This window comes from Mercenaria mercenaria, chromosome 1 (assembly GCF_021730395.1).
Source record: "Mercenaria mercenaria strain notata chromosome 1, MADL_Memer_1, whole genome shotgun sequence".
Taxonomy (NCBI): domain Eukaryota; kingdom Metazoa; phylum Mollusca; class Bivalvia; order Venerida; family Veneridae; genus Mercenaria; species Mercenaria mercenaria.
This window is the reverse complement of record NC_069361.1, coordinates 67,885,383-67,897,797: the sequence shown is the minus strand read 5'-3', so window position 1 is coordinate 67,897,797 and position 12,415 is coordinate 67,885,383. Positions and strand designations below refer to the sequence as shown.

At 35.9% G+C, this 12,415-nt stretch overlaps 1 protein-coding gene across 1 annotated transcript in view; it reads left to right on the top strand.

Annotated features, from left to right (window-relative positions):
• LOC123535274 (uncharacterized) overlaps window positions 1-9,972 on the top strand; it is a 28,995-nt gene extending 19,023 nt beyond the window's left edge. Inside the window, exons 9-12 of the mRNA XM_045317868.2 lie at window positions 448-547; window positions 1,690-1,773; window positions 3,023-3,109; window positions 6,431-9,972. Coding sequence (XP_045173803.2) covers window positions 448-547; window positions 1,690-1,773; window positions 3,023-3,109; window positions 6,431-9,372 — 3,213 coding nt within the window. The 3' untranslated portion in view covers window positions 9,373-9,972. The remainder of the gene's footprint in view (window positions 1-447; window positions 548-1,689; window positions 1,774-3,022; window positions 3,110-6,430) is intronic.
• The last annotated feature ends 2,443 nt before the right edge of the window (window positions 9,973-12,415 follow it).

Below are 12,415 nucleotides of genomic sequence, written 5' to 3'. Positions count from 1 at the left end.
AATTTATCCAACATCTGTGCATACCTACATATATATTTTCTTTTCTGTATAATTATGCATTTTTAGCTTGATTGTTCGAAGAACAGTCCAAGCTATTCTACTCACATTGGCGTCACACCTTGGTTAAAGTTTTGCATGCAAGTACATATAGCTATCATTTAAAGGCGTATAGCTTTCAAACTTTTTTTTGCTAGGTCAATTACCAACCTCACAAGATCAAGTCCCATAACCCTGACATGTATTTTAGGCAAATTATGCCCCCTTTTGAACTTAGGAAATCCTGGTTAAAGTTTTGCTTGCAAGTTACCATCTCCAAAACTAATGCAGATTCTGGATTGAAACTCTATAGATATTTTAACATTTAGGGTAATATTCCTGCTTCTGGTACAACAGTTCAAATAGTCTAGCGTTGACTTGTCTTACAGACATCTCTTGTTTTGCTTTTAGATGACTTCCTTGCTTGGACCATTTCCTGCCAAGATATTCCGACGTGGAAAGTATTATAAAACCTTCAGAAAGTACACAAGTGATGAGGATCAAGCTAATTGTAAGATGTTACATAAGGTTGTTTGATCAAAATGATATAACATCAATTTTGAAAATACTAATTTTGGGCCGTTTATAAAATACTATTAAATCATTATGATCTGTAGGATATTAACATTCATGGATTTTGTGAATTCCGAAGTTGCTGTAATATACAGAATTAATACCCAACACACTGATGTAATCCTGTTTAGAATTTTAAAAACTGTTGAAATTACGTCGCCATGAAGTACCTGTTTCTGCTAAAACCAGGAGATTTTATGCCTAGAAAGTAAATTACTCTTCATCTTTTCAAAATAAGACAGCTTGCAGAATAATATGAAACTTCAGTGTTAGCTAGATTGATAAACTTGCCAGAATATTGTGTGTAAAATTCTGTTAAGAACATATTTTGTAGTAATTGAGCTTTCTGCTTTTAGAATAATTTTTACCATCTTGTCTCATTCCAAACTAGTAATTTGCAGCTGTTTATAAAGGATATTAAATTTTTTATAATTTCACACACACAAGAATGCTTTTATTATTTTGGCAAATAAAGCTTGTAACTTTAAGGAGAGTAATTTTAAAAATAGATGAAAACATTACAGATGTCCTGATTGATTGATTGATTGGATTGCAGTACATTACAGATGCCCCAATTGGATTGTAGTACATTACAGATGTACTGATTGGATTGTAGTACATTACAGATGTCCTGAATCATTGGATTGTAGTACATTACAGATGTACTGATTGATTGGATTGCAGTACATTACAGATGTCCTGATTCATTGGATTGTAGTACATTACAGATGTCCTGATTCATTTATTGGATTGCAACATTACAGATGTCCTGATTGATTGATTGGTTGGATTGCAATACATTACAGATGTCCTGATTGGATTGTAGTACATTACAGATGTCCTGATTCATTGGATTGTAGTACATTACATATGTCCTGATTGATTGGATTGCAATACATTACAGATGTCCTGATTGGATTGTAGTACATTACAGATGTCCTAATTCATTGGATTGTAGTACATTACATATGTCCTGATTAATTGGATTGCAATACATTTGCAGATGTCTTGATCAATAGGATCGTAATACATTACAGATGAAGTGAATTACATTGGAATTACTTTTGTAAATGTTTACAGGTACTCTGAAGCTGATGGAACATTTACAGTGTAAGGATATACAGTTTGCTGACCTGATTGCACGAATGCTGATATATAATCCAGGTAATACTGATACAAATTTTAGCTCAACTTTTCGAAGAAAAAGTAGAGCTATTGCACTCAACCCGGCGTCGGCGTCGCTGTTGGTGTTTGTTTTTGATAAAGTAAAATATATCTGTTACTATCAAAGCTTTTGACTTGAAACTTAAAATAGTTATTTACTATCAAAGTCTACACCAGGAGAAACAGTCCCCATATCTCTGATTTGAATTTTGACAAAGTTATGCCCATTTTCAACTTAGAATTTTTTGGTTAAAGATTTTGATAAAGTCAAACATCTGTTACTATTTGTCAAAGCTTTTGCCTTGAATATTGAAATAGTTATTTACTATCAAAGTCTACACCAGGAAAAACAATCCCCATAACTCTGTTTGAATTTTGACGGAGTTATGCCCCTTCTTAACTTAGAATTTTTTGGTTAAAGTTTTTACTGGCAAAGCTCTAATTCAGAGTGAAGCACTGAGAAAATTCTAGCATGCTGACTTACAGCTCTTGTTGTATGTGACACCTTATTACATAAAGAATGTTATCAGTAAATAAATCACAGGGAGCACAGAAACATTATCAAAAATTACTTTCCTTAACTTTACAAATACAAGAAAATGTAACAACATGAGCATCTGGTCTTGCAGACTGGACTTAAGTTTCAGGTATTGCTGGCAAAAGTCATTTTACACCCGATGCTGTCGGATAACTTACACATGTGACAACTCTGCACACTTGTTACCACTTAAACAGTTGCCCCTGATTTTGATATCCTTATTTGCACCTACAAACAGTGAAATATTCTTATATGGTCTTCAGTTCATACAAATACACTGAAAAATTGAAATGGCATTTGCAGTAATGTTTTTTACAATAATGTTTTTTCTGCTTGACAAATGATCATTGCAGCAGCATTTAAAACCATACATGTTGTAAGCTGACATATACAAATATAAAATGTATAATAAAAGTAGCAATTCCCATGATAATTTTACTTCAAGATTGTTCTAAACATTGCTTGACATGTAGAATTCTTTCATGTGAAGTAGGCATCCATCTAGCTTTCGGAAGGTCTGTGATTCTACCCACGTGCCTGTTCCTGCCAGAAGTAATTCTTAAGAGGGCACCTGGTGTCTTCCTCCATCATCAAAAGTTAAAAAGTTAATATATGAACTATGATTGTGTCAATGTGATGTTAAACCCACCAAAAAAATACATAAAAAAGAAATGGGATAGTAGAAATGAGGATGTACTAATTGTTTTTCAGAGGAGAGGTTGACAGTATCTGAGGCTGCAAGACATCCATTCTTTGCTAGTTATCTCCCCTTGGCTTTCCTCTTGCCTTCCAACACTGGTAAGGTTTATAAAAATTAGGGATGGGAACGAATATTCGGATATTCCAATATTCGAAAATCGGCCGAATATTCGAATAGGAAAATCAAATTCGAATATTCGTAAATTAGTGTTTATTAAGTATAGTTTATTTGGAGCAATATAAGCATGCTAATTTTTCAGAATAAAACCGTTTGTTCTGTCGTGTTTGTTTATCGTATATTAAAAGATGTCCAATTAACAAGAAAAATGATATGCATAATTGGCAGGGGCTACCGTTATGGATTAACAGTTTGCAACAGGTGTAAATGTGGTACATGTCAAAAATGGTCCAATTAACAAGAAAATTGCAATGCATAATTGACAGCGAGGGGTCATCGTTAAGGATTAACAGTTTGCACCAGGCGTAAATGTGATATCTTTTGTTCATTTGGCGCCTGTTTTATGTAACAAATTTTAGAATATTTTTTTTCAAAAACAATACCAAACTTGTAGATATTGGCGATATTTTTGCAAAATTTTGTTTAACATTTCATACCGTCCACTGAAACGGTTTACATCCACAGCTCCCGGGCAATCGGCCATATTTGAAATAAATTTTGAAGTAGTTTATAATAAAATCAAGAAATAATATATGATCATGTTGAAGGAGGATTAGTCTGCCTTTGTTAAGTTTGTCGGCTTTTTACACGCTGATTGAAAATTTTCAAAATGGCGGCGGTAATACAACAGCGCGACACGTGCTTGAATTGGACGACCTGCTTTTTTAGATAAAGTTGCGACGGTCTAAAGTTTAATCAATTTGAATGTTTCTTCTAAAAATTTGAATTAGTTAAATATGTTCATGATTATACTTACAGAGTCGTGAAATAAAACACTAGGGTCGACGGGTCTAACTAGGTAGGGTCGGGTTACCCAAAACAAACATTTTTAGGTCTTATTACGTACGATGATTCATGTTTTAAAAAGCGGAATATATTGTGTATATGCCAATCACTTAATAAAAATTTAAAAGTTCCATTAAAACATGCCGAATATATTCGAATATGGCAAACCGAATATTCAAATACTGATTTCAGTATTCGTTCCCATCCCTAATAAAAATGGATAACATGTAAAATTTCTAAAACACTTCTGTTAGAAACAGGATTTATGTTGGTGCATGTTTCATCTCCATGTATATTGGGGCCAGAACAAGTCACAACTAAAAAATGTTATGGTTATTAGAATCTTAACCTTCATCTCGCCTGGATATGCAAAGTACTGGTACTAATTCTTGCATAATTGAGAGCAATGAGCCACTCTGGTTACAAAGTAATTCATATAGTTTACACATTTACATATAAGAATTCTAGGGACCAACTGGTTAAGATAGCCAACTTTGAATCACTTCTTAGAACGTTGCTTGGGAGGTAAATATATTCATGTAAGGAAGCCATGTGCTGGTTTTATATAGAAAGTCTGTGGTTTTACCCATACGCCCATCTGCACAAAATAAAGTCCAGTCACCTGTGGTCTTCCTCCACCATCAAAAGCTGGAAAGCTACCATTTGTTATGTCAGTGTGACCCAACAGGAAAATTGATATTGCTGAACCTTTTAGCTTGTGTGACTTTATAAAAAAATCTATGAGGTATTGTCGTCACTTGATCGTCGGCATTGGTTATAATTTTTTGTTTAGGTCCGTCTTTTCTCTTTGCATACTTATTAATAATCATTAGGTAACTATGCAGACCAAGAACCATAACTATGATTTGCATTTTGTCAGAATTATGGCCCTTTTTGTACTTAGAAAATATGTTTCTAGGTTAAAATTTTTGTTTAGGTCAACCTTTTCTTAAAAACTAAAACAACTTTGCAAACCTGTTTATCATCATTAGGGGACTATGTAGGCCTATAACTCTAACCTGCATTTTGTCAGAATTATGGCCCTTTTTATACGCCCGTTTGAAAAACGGGACGTATTATGGGAAATCTGGCGGGCGGGATGGCGGCGTCCACAGACTTTGTCCGGAGCATATCTTCTACATGCATGAAGGGATTTTGATGAAACTTGGCACAGTTGTTCACCATCATGAGACGGAGTGTCATGCGCAAAAACCAGGTCCCTAGGTCTAAGGTCAAGGTCACAGAGGTCAAAAGTCAAATTCAAGAATGACTGTACGGAGCATATCTTCTTCATGCATGGAGGGATTTTGATGAAAGTTGGCACAATTGTTCATCATCATGAGACGGAGTGTCATGCGCAAGAACCAGGTCCCTAGGTCTAAGGTCAAGGTCACACTTAGAGGTCAAAGGATACAAGAAAGAAAACTTTGTCCGGAGCATATCTTCTTCATGCATGGAGGGATTTTGATATAACTTGGCACAAATGTTCACCACCACGAGGCGGAGTGTCATGCACAAGAACCAGGTCCCTAGGTCTAAGGTCAAGGTCACACTTAGAGGCCAAAGGTCAGATACAAGAATGACTTTGTCCGAAGCATTTCTTCTTCATGCATGGAGGGATTTTGATGTAACTTGGCACAATTATACACCATCATGAGAGGAAGTGTCTTGCACAGTTCCTTTCTTTAGAATTACTTCCCTTTGTTGTTACTATAAATAGCTTACATTGTAACTTCTTCATTACTAGTCGTAGGGAAAAATCGAGACCACTTTTCTGTAGTACAACATGCATGCTACATTCAATTTTGATGTGTATTTTGACCAATCTCTACCTGGTGAAGATTTTTATGTGGACTTCCATTTTTTTTTTGTTTTTTGTTTTTTTTTGTTTTAAGATTAACTTCCCTTAGTTGTTACTATAAATAACTTATATTGTAACTTTTTTATAATTGACCATAGGGAAAAACCAAGACCACTTTTCTGTGGTACAACATAGATGTTACTTTCAAATTTTAGGTGTATTTTAAGGTCTCTCTACCTGGTAAGGAATTTTTTTTGTGGACTTAGGAAAACAAAAGACTTACAATGATTACTAAACAACCACAAAATTAAAATTCATTTGCAATACAGCAGCTAGAGTAAAGAAATTTGCTGTGACGGGCGTATATTGTGACATTCTGGCACTCTTGTTGTACTTAGAATATTCTGAACTATATCTCCTTTCTTACATATTGTCAAGCACTTGCAGACAAGCAATGGCACCCACGGTGGTGCTCTTGTTGTTATTTGTAGCTGTAAAGTTCGTTGCTGTAAAACAGAAAAGGAAATTAGTTGCTACCTATGATGCGGAAATTAGTAAGATTTGTAGTAAACTGCAAAACTGAAAAATGTATCCAAATAGAAACCCATAACACCTGAAAATATCAAAAATGTAAGTTACTATGTGTTCATTTCAGGATGCTCATCATGCCCTGCTGTAAGTTTAACAAAGGAATCCTACAGTTACAAACCATATATATCCTCTGACATCAGGAGACAGCCATTATCTAGCCTGGACCTTCTCAGACAGGGCACGACAGAGTTACCTAACTTAGAAGAGACAAATGTTATCAAACCTTCTCCAAGGCAAGGGAAATATAGAGATAGTACTACAGGAAAGTCGACCGAAATGGAAGAACCTGTCATCACAAAAGCAGCCAATGTGCCACCAAATAGAAAGGCCCTTACTGATGTGTCGGTTGTCAGAAATTTCATTGTCGATAACGAGAAAAGAAAATATTCTGAGAATGTTAAGGATAAAATGTCTTCACTACTAGAAGCTATAAGACAAGAACAAGATTGTGTGGAAGATGATTTAGAACGTAGAGATAGAGCAGGGAAAGCTGGACTCGTGAACGAAAATGCTAGTGATCGAGCTGTAGCGACTGAACAATTCAGGAGTGAGGTCACTATACCGAGGCCTTGTCCGCGTTATGGTAGATTTGATGTTAATGATAAAGTTGTTGAGGACAAAACGTCAAGAAAAATTAATTCTAATCGTGGCCTAAGGAATACGTTTGCAAGAGGTGTGATGCATGGTAAAGAAAGTAGACATACAAATTTTGTAGAACCTTCATGTTCAAATCAGAACTTCGAAGATAAACAAATGGACAAAATGTATAGAGTTCAAAACAAACATTTAGTCTCTGGAAAAGTTGATAAAGAGTTGTCAATTCAGTCTGAAGATACTACCGTATCAGATGGTTCACCCACAGCTCACGGAATCAGAGCGAGGCATCATGGGCCACAGTCAACTGGATTTGAGAAAATTTCTGTACATGAAAAAAACAAGATGAAAGGAGCATCAGAATTGTCATTTGACGGGGGAAAGCGCTCTGTTCTGAGTGGCAAATCGGACATAAATTCAACAGAAAGGGAGACTTCACTGGTCTCAGGATATGATCATGACATGTCGGAAGCTAACGGACAAGACACATCAGAAAGTTCGTATTACGATAGCGATTCCGATACTAACTTATCACAGGTTGGAACTTTCTATTCTGGAAAACCCGAACGAAGGATGGAGTATTCAAGGTCTTCAGATCAAAGTACAAAAAGTAAGGAAATGAAAAATCTCCGAGGACAAGTACTGGAGAAAAGACAGAATAAATACTGTGAACGGAAACTATCCCATCATAGTGGTTCTTCTTCAAATTTCAGAACCTATAGAGATAATCCAAAGGATGCTGAAGATGGCACATCAAAAAGCTTACAAAGAAGTGAAAGAGGTGCAAAAATGACGGGAGATATTTTTTCCCCTTCTTTACCTGTTAAGAAACATCCCGTGGGTGAAAGAATCCTAAAAGGTGTGGTGTCCCCTAGCTTTGGTAACAGAAAAAGATTAGCTAGTGAAAGTATATCGGATAATGAGGAATATGTGGAGCTTTTGTCCCCACTTGTAGCCAGGTCAGACAAGAAAAAAGTTAAAGCTGCAGTCTCGGGAACATTTGTAACAAAGACGCATTTCCTTCAGGATGATAATTCACCACATCGAAGGAAGGAACCACAAAAAGTTAAAGCTGCAGGCTCGGGAACATTTGTAACAAAGACGCATTTACTTCAGGACGATAATTCACCACATAGAAGAAAGGAACCACAAAAAAGAACGAAGTCGAACATTGAAGAAAGTCCTCCTGAAACTGTTGATAAGATGAATATTCCTGGTCAGGATACGGGTATAAACAAATTAGATAAATCCCAGTTGAAAAGTTTGTCAAGTCAAAAAGAATATAGACCAAATATTTGGGGAACAGGTAGTAAGGTTTATGAGAAAGAACACAAAACCCTGCATAAACCATCTTGGAATGATGATTTGACACCCAGCTCTCGACAGAAGAGGGTTGGCAGGGTAATGGGAGGGAGAATGTTTATAGAAAGGGAACTACCGGCTGTCACACCAATCAAGAGGGAAGATAAATTTTCTGGGATGAAAGATTGGATGATAGACAGTCCTGAGATAATTTATAAAGACAGAATTGTAGGAAATGGGGAATGTGTAAAGAAAGAGAGAGAAAAGTTCAGTGGACAAGTACCTAGAACAAAACATAGTGAAAAAGGCGTGAATAATTCCCGGGATAATTGTTTACAAGAACACTCAAAGCGGAGGTCATTATCAAACAAAAGTAAATCTAATGAAGTAATACACGCACAAAAATTTGACAGGAACAGGGACTTGAATACTGTGGAGAAATCAAAGGTCATGAGGCGAAATTCATTTGAACGTGCAGAAAAGATGGAGACCGTTCCAAATAAAATGTGCGATGTCCCAAATAAAATGGGTGAATTCTCCTTCAAAGGAACGCCAGATACTGATCCCAAACTGCTGGCATTAAGAGGTGGGTATGCTGAAAGAATTGCTCAGATAAGCAGAAAAAGAAAGAAAGCTCGAAAAAGTCTAGCATTTGATTCAAGACGAAGTACGACTGTGGGGTATATGGAGGAAAATGGCCAAGATGAGATGAACAGAATCGATGTTGGCTCAGAGAGTAATGGGAATGAAATTTTGTCTGAAGATTTTGAAGGTTGTCAGGATAACATGAAGGGGTTACACACAAATCCAAGGAAACTTCCTAGTAAACATGTAAACCCAGCTTCCTTACAAAGAATCTCAGACACTCAAAATAACAGAAGAAGCTTGGGTGAAGATTTTATTGAAAACCAGAAACATACCCATGGAAGGAGAATAGACAGTGATAAGGATGGGACAGTTCATAGACAGCATGTAAGAAAGTCAGTGAAAAGTTTAAAAGATGTTGTTGGACCAAAACTGCAGAAGGATTTAAAACATGTTAAGAAATTTGATTCAACATTTACAATAGATTTTGAAAGTCCACTCCGGGATTACAAACTGAATAAATAGGCCTGAAAATATATGCATGTAGATATTAATGCATTCTGTTAATGTATGAATTTTGTATATAAATTGACCATCAGGAAATTAATAAATTTTGTGATTATCAGGGTATTAGCATTTTGTATAAATAAAATTAATGATAATATAAATCTGGATTTTGTATAAATTGTAATATCTCATCACTTAAATAGTGCTGTTGTAAGAGATACTGTAAATAAGCTTAATTTCGTTAGCATAAAATTCACTGGTTTATGCAAAAACAACTATCTTGAATGGAGAATTTAAAGAGATAAAACTAAATATGTCAGTTTATTGTATTTAATTATATTTGTAGAAGCAACTTAAAAGTTCCGAAAAATTATTCCCCTTCAAATGATTTTATAGTATTAGTGTATCAAGTTGTATTCTTGCATTAAAACTACCTTTTTTCACTGGATCTAGTTCTATGGTGGCCGCAGTGACTGAAGTATACGATCTTACTAAGGTAAGACCTGATGACCGTCCAGCAAGTTCATCTACAAGATTTCTAATATTTTTAACCGTTATTTCAACCAAAATTTACTTTTAAACAGTCTAGCCTTGGTAACTTCCTTAGATCAGTACTGAATTTTTCAGTGAAATCCATGGAAATTAATAAGTATCTGGATCATCATTTACTGTAATAACTGGATTTCTAAAACTAACTTCTATGTGGAATGCTCTATGGGTAACTTCTTTTGTAGCTCACCTGTCGCATAGTGACAAGGTTAGCTTTTGTGATCATCCGTCGTCGGTCTGTGCGTGCGTCAACAATTTCTTGTCTGCACGATAGTGGTTTCATTTATTTTATTTTAACCAAACTTGCACACAACTTGTATCACCATAAGATCTCGGTTCCTTTCTTGAACTGGTCAGATCCCATTATGGGTTCCAGAGTTATGGCCCCTGAAAGGGCCAAAATTAGCTATTTTGACCATGTCTGCACAATAGCAGCTTTATTTATGATTTGATTTTTACCAAACTGGCACACAACTTGTATCACCATAAGATCTTGGTTCCTTTCTTGAACTGGCCAGATTCCATTATGGGTTCCAGAGTTATGGCCCCTGAAAGGGCCAGAATTTGCTATTTTGACCTTGTCTGCACAATAGCAGCTTCATTTATGATTTGAATTTAATCAAACTTGCACAAAACTTGTATCACCATAAGATCTCGGTTCCTTTCTTGAACCGGCCAGATCCCATAATGGGTTCCAGAGTTAGCTATTTTGACCTTTTCTGCACAATAGCAGCTTCATTTATGATTTGATTTTAACCAAACATGCACACAACTTGTATCACCACAAGATCTTGATTCCTTTCTTGAACTGGCCAGATTCCATCACGGGTTCTAGAGTTATGGCCCCTTAAAGGTCCAAAATTGGCTATTTTGGCTTTTGCAGCCATATAGAGACTTCTTTTAAGGTTTTATTTGATACAAACTTCCAAAATATCTTCAACAACAATAAACCTTGGATTCCATGATGAATCAGATCCAGTTGTACATTCCAGAGTTATTTTATATCTGATTACCTCCCCTGATTGTAATCAAAATGAATTTATATCAGTAAGTACTTATAGGACTTATTTGAAATTTCATTATTGTCATTAGTTGGACTGAGACTATCAGGGTAGATAACTATGGACTGATTTTATGTCAAATTACCTCCCTTTATTTCAAATTAAAATAGGTATATCTCCATAACTAATGAAGATACTAATCTGAAATTTCATGTATGTCAACAGATTTATTTGGCAGATCCTTCTTTTGTTCACTTACAATAAAAAATTTTTAATTACTTTCCTTTTACGTTACTATAAATAGCTTATTTTTAGTAACTTTTTCATTATTGGCCGTAGGGAATAACCGAGACCATTTTTCTGTGGTACAACATGGATGGTACCTCCAATTTTTAGGTGTATTTTGACATACCTGTACCTTGTAACAATTTTTTTTTCTTTTTGGTTAAATTTCTCCCCTTTGTTGTTCCTGTCCTTTGAAGTTAGATATTTTTTCTGAGTACCTTCTTGTCTTCAAGTGCAATGATAACAGGTGAGCGATATAGGGCCATCATGGCCCTCTTGTTGAATGTTGGACTTTTTATCATTAATGAAACCGTTTCCCTGAGTAAATATAGATTTATAGGTTAAATATGTACTACTTCCTGCGAAGAGGCTCTGACTGGCTGCAGGCAAGGTAGTCTGAATGGGACTATATGTCCGCTGTCTTTCTGGTTCCCATGCATACCATTTAAATTGGACTGATTGCAGACAAGTTACAGCTGTACTTTAAAATGGGTCAGGCACCGCCAGATTTCTTGAATAATTTTATTACAGACCACTGCATTTTAATAGGTTAAAAACAAAACTAACTAGAAGAAGCACATCCCATTTCATTAAGTGACCCCAAATCTATATGGGTCATCTACTCTGCATGTTCAATCAGCCTATGAAGTTTCAATAATCTGGATAAAGTGGTTCTTGAATTCTTGGTCAGCAAGAGTTTTCCATGTTCATGCCCCTGTGACCTTGACTTTTGATGGAGTGACCCCAAAAACAAAATGGGTCATCTACCCTGTACGCCCTATCACCCTATGAAGTTTGAAAGTTGTAGGTTCTTGAGTTACTGATCCATGCTGTTACCTTGACCTTTAATAGTGGCCCCAAAATCAATAGGGGTCATCTATTCTGCATGTCCAATCATCCTATGAAAATTTCAACATTCCAGGTCAAGTGGTTCTCAATTGGAGATCATAAATTGTTTTCCATCTTCAGGCCTGTGACCTTGACCTTTGGCGGAGTGACCCCAAAAACTAAAGGGGTAGTCTATCCCATAATCCCTGTCAACCTATGAAGTTCGAAGGTTCTGCATCATAAGGTTCTCCAGTTATTGATCTGAAATGGGGTGTGACAGACATGGGGCAAAAACACTATGTCTCCCCCAATGGGGTGGGGAAAGACATAATTACTTGGTCCAGTTCAACATTTGTGGGGTTGAGACAACAAAATTTTCATAGTTTAGACCAGTAAAT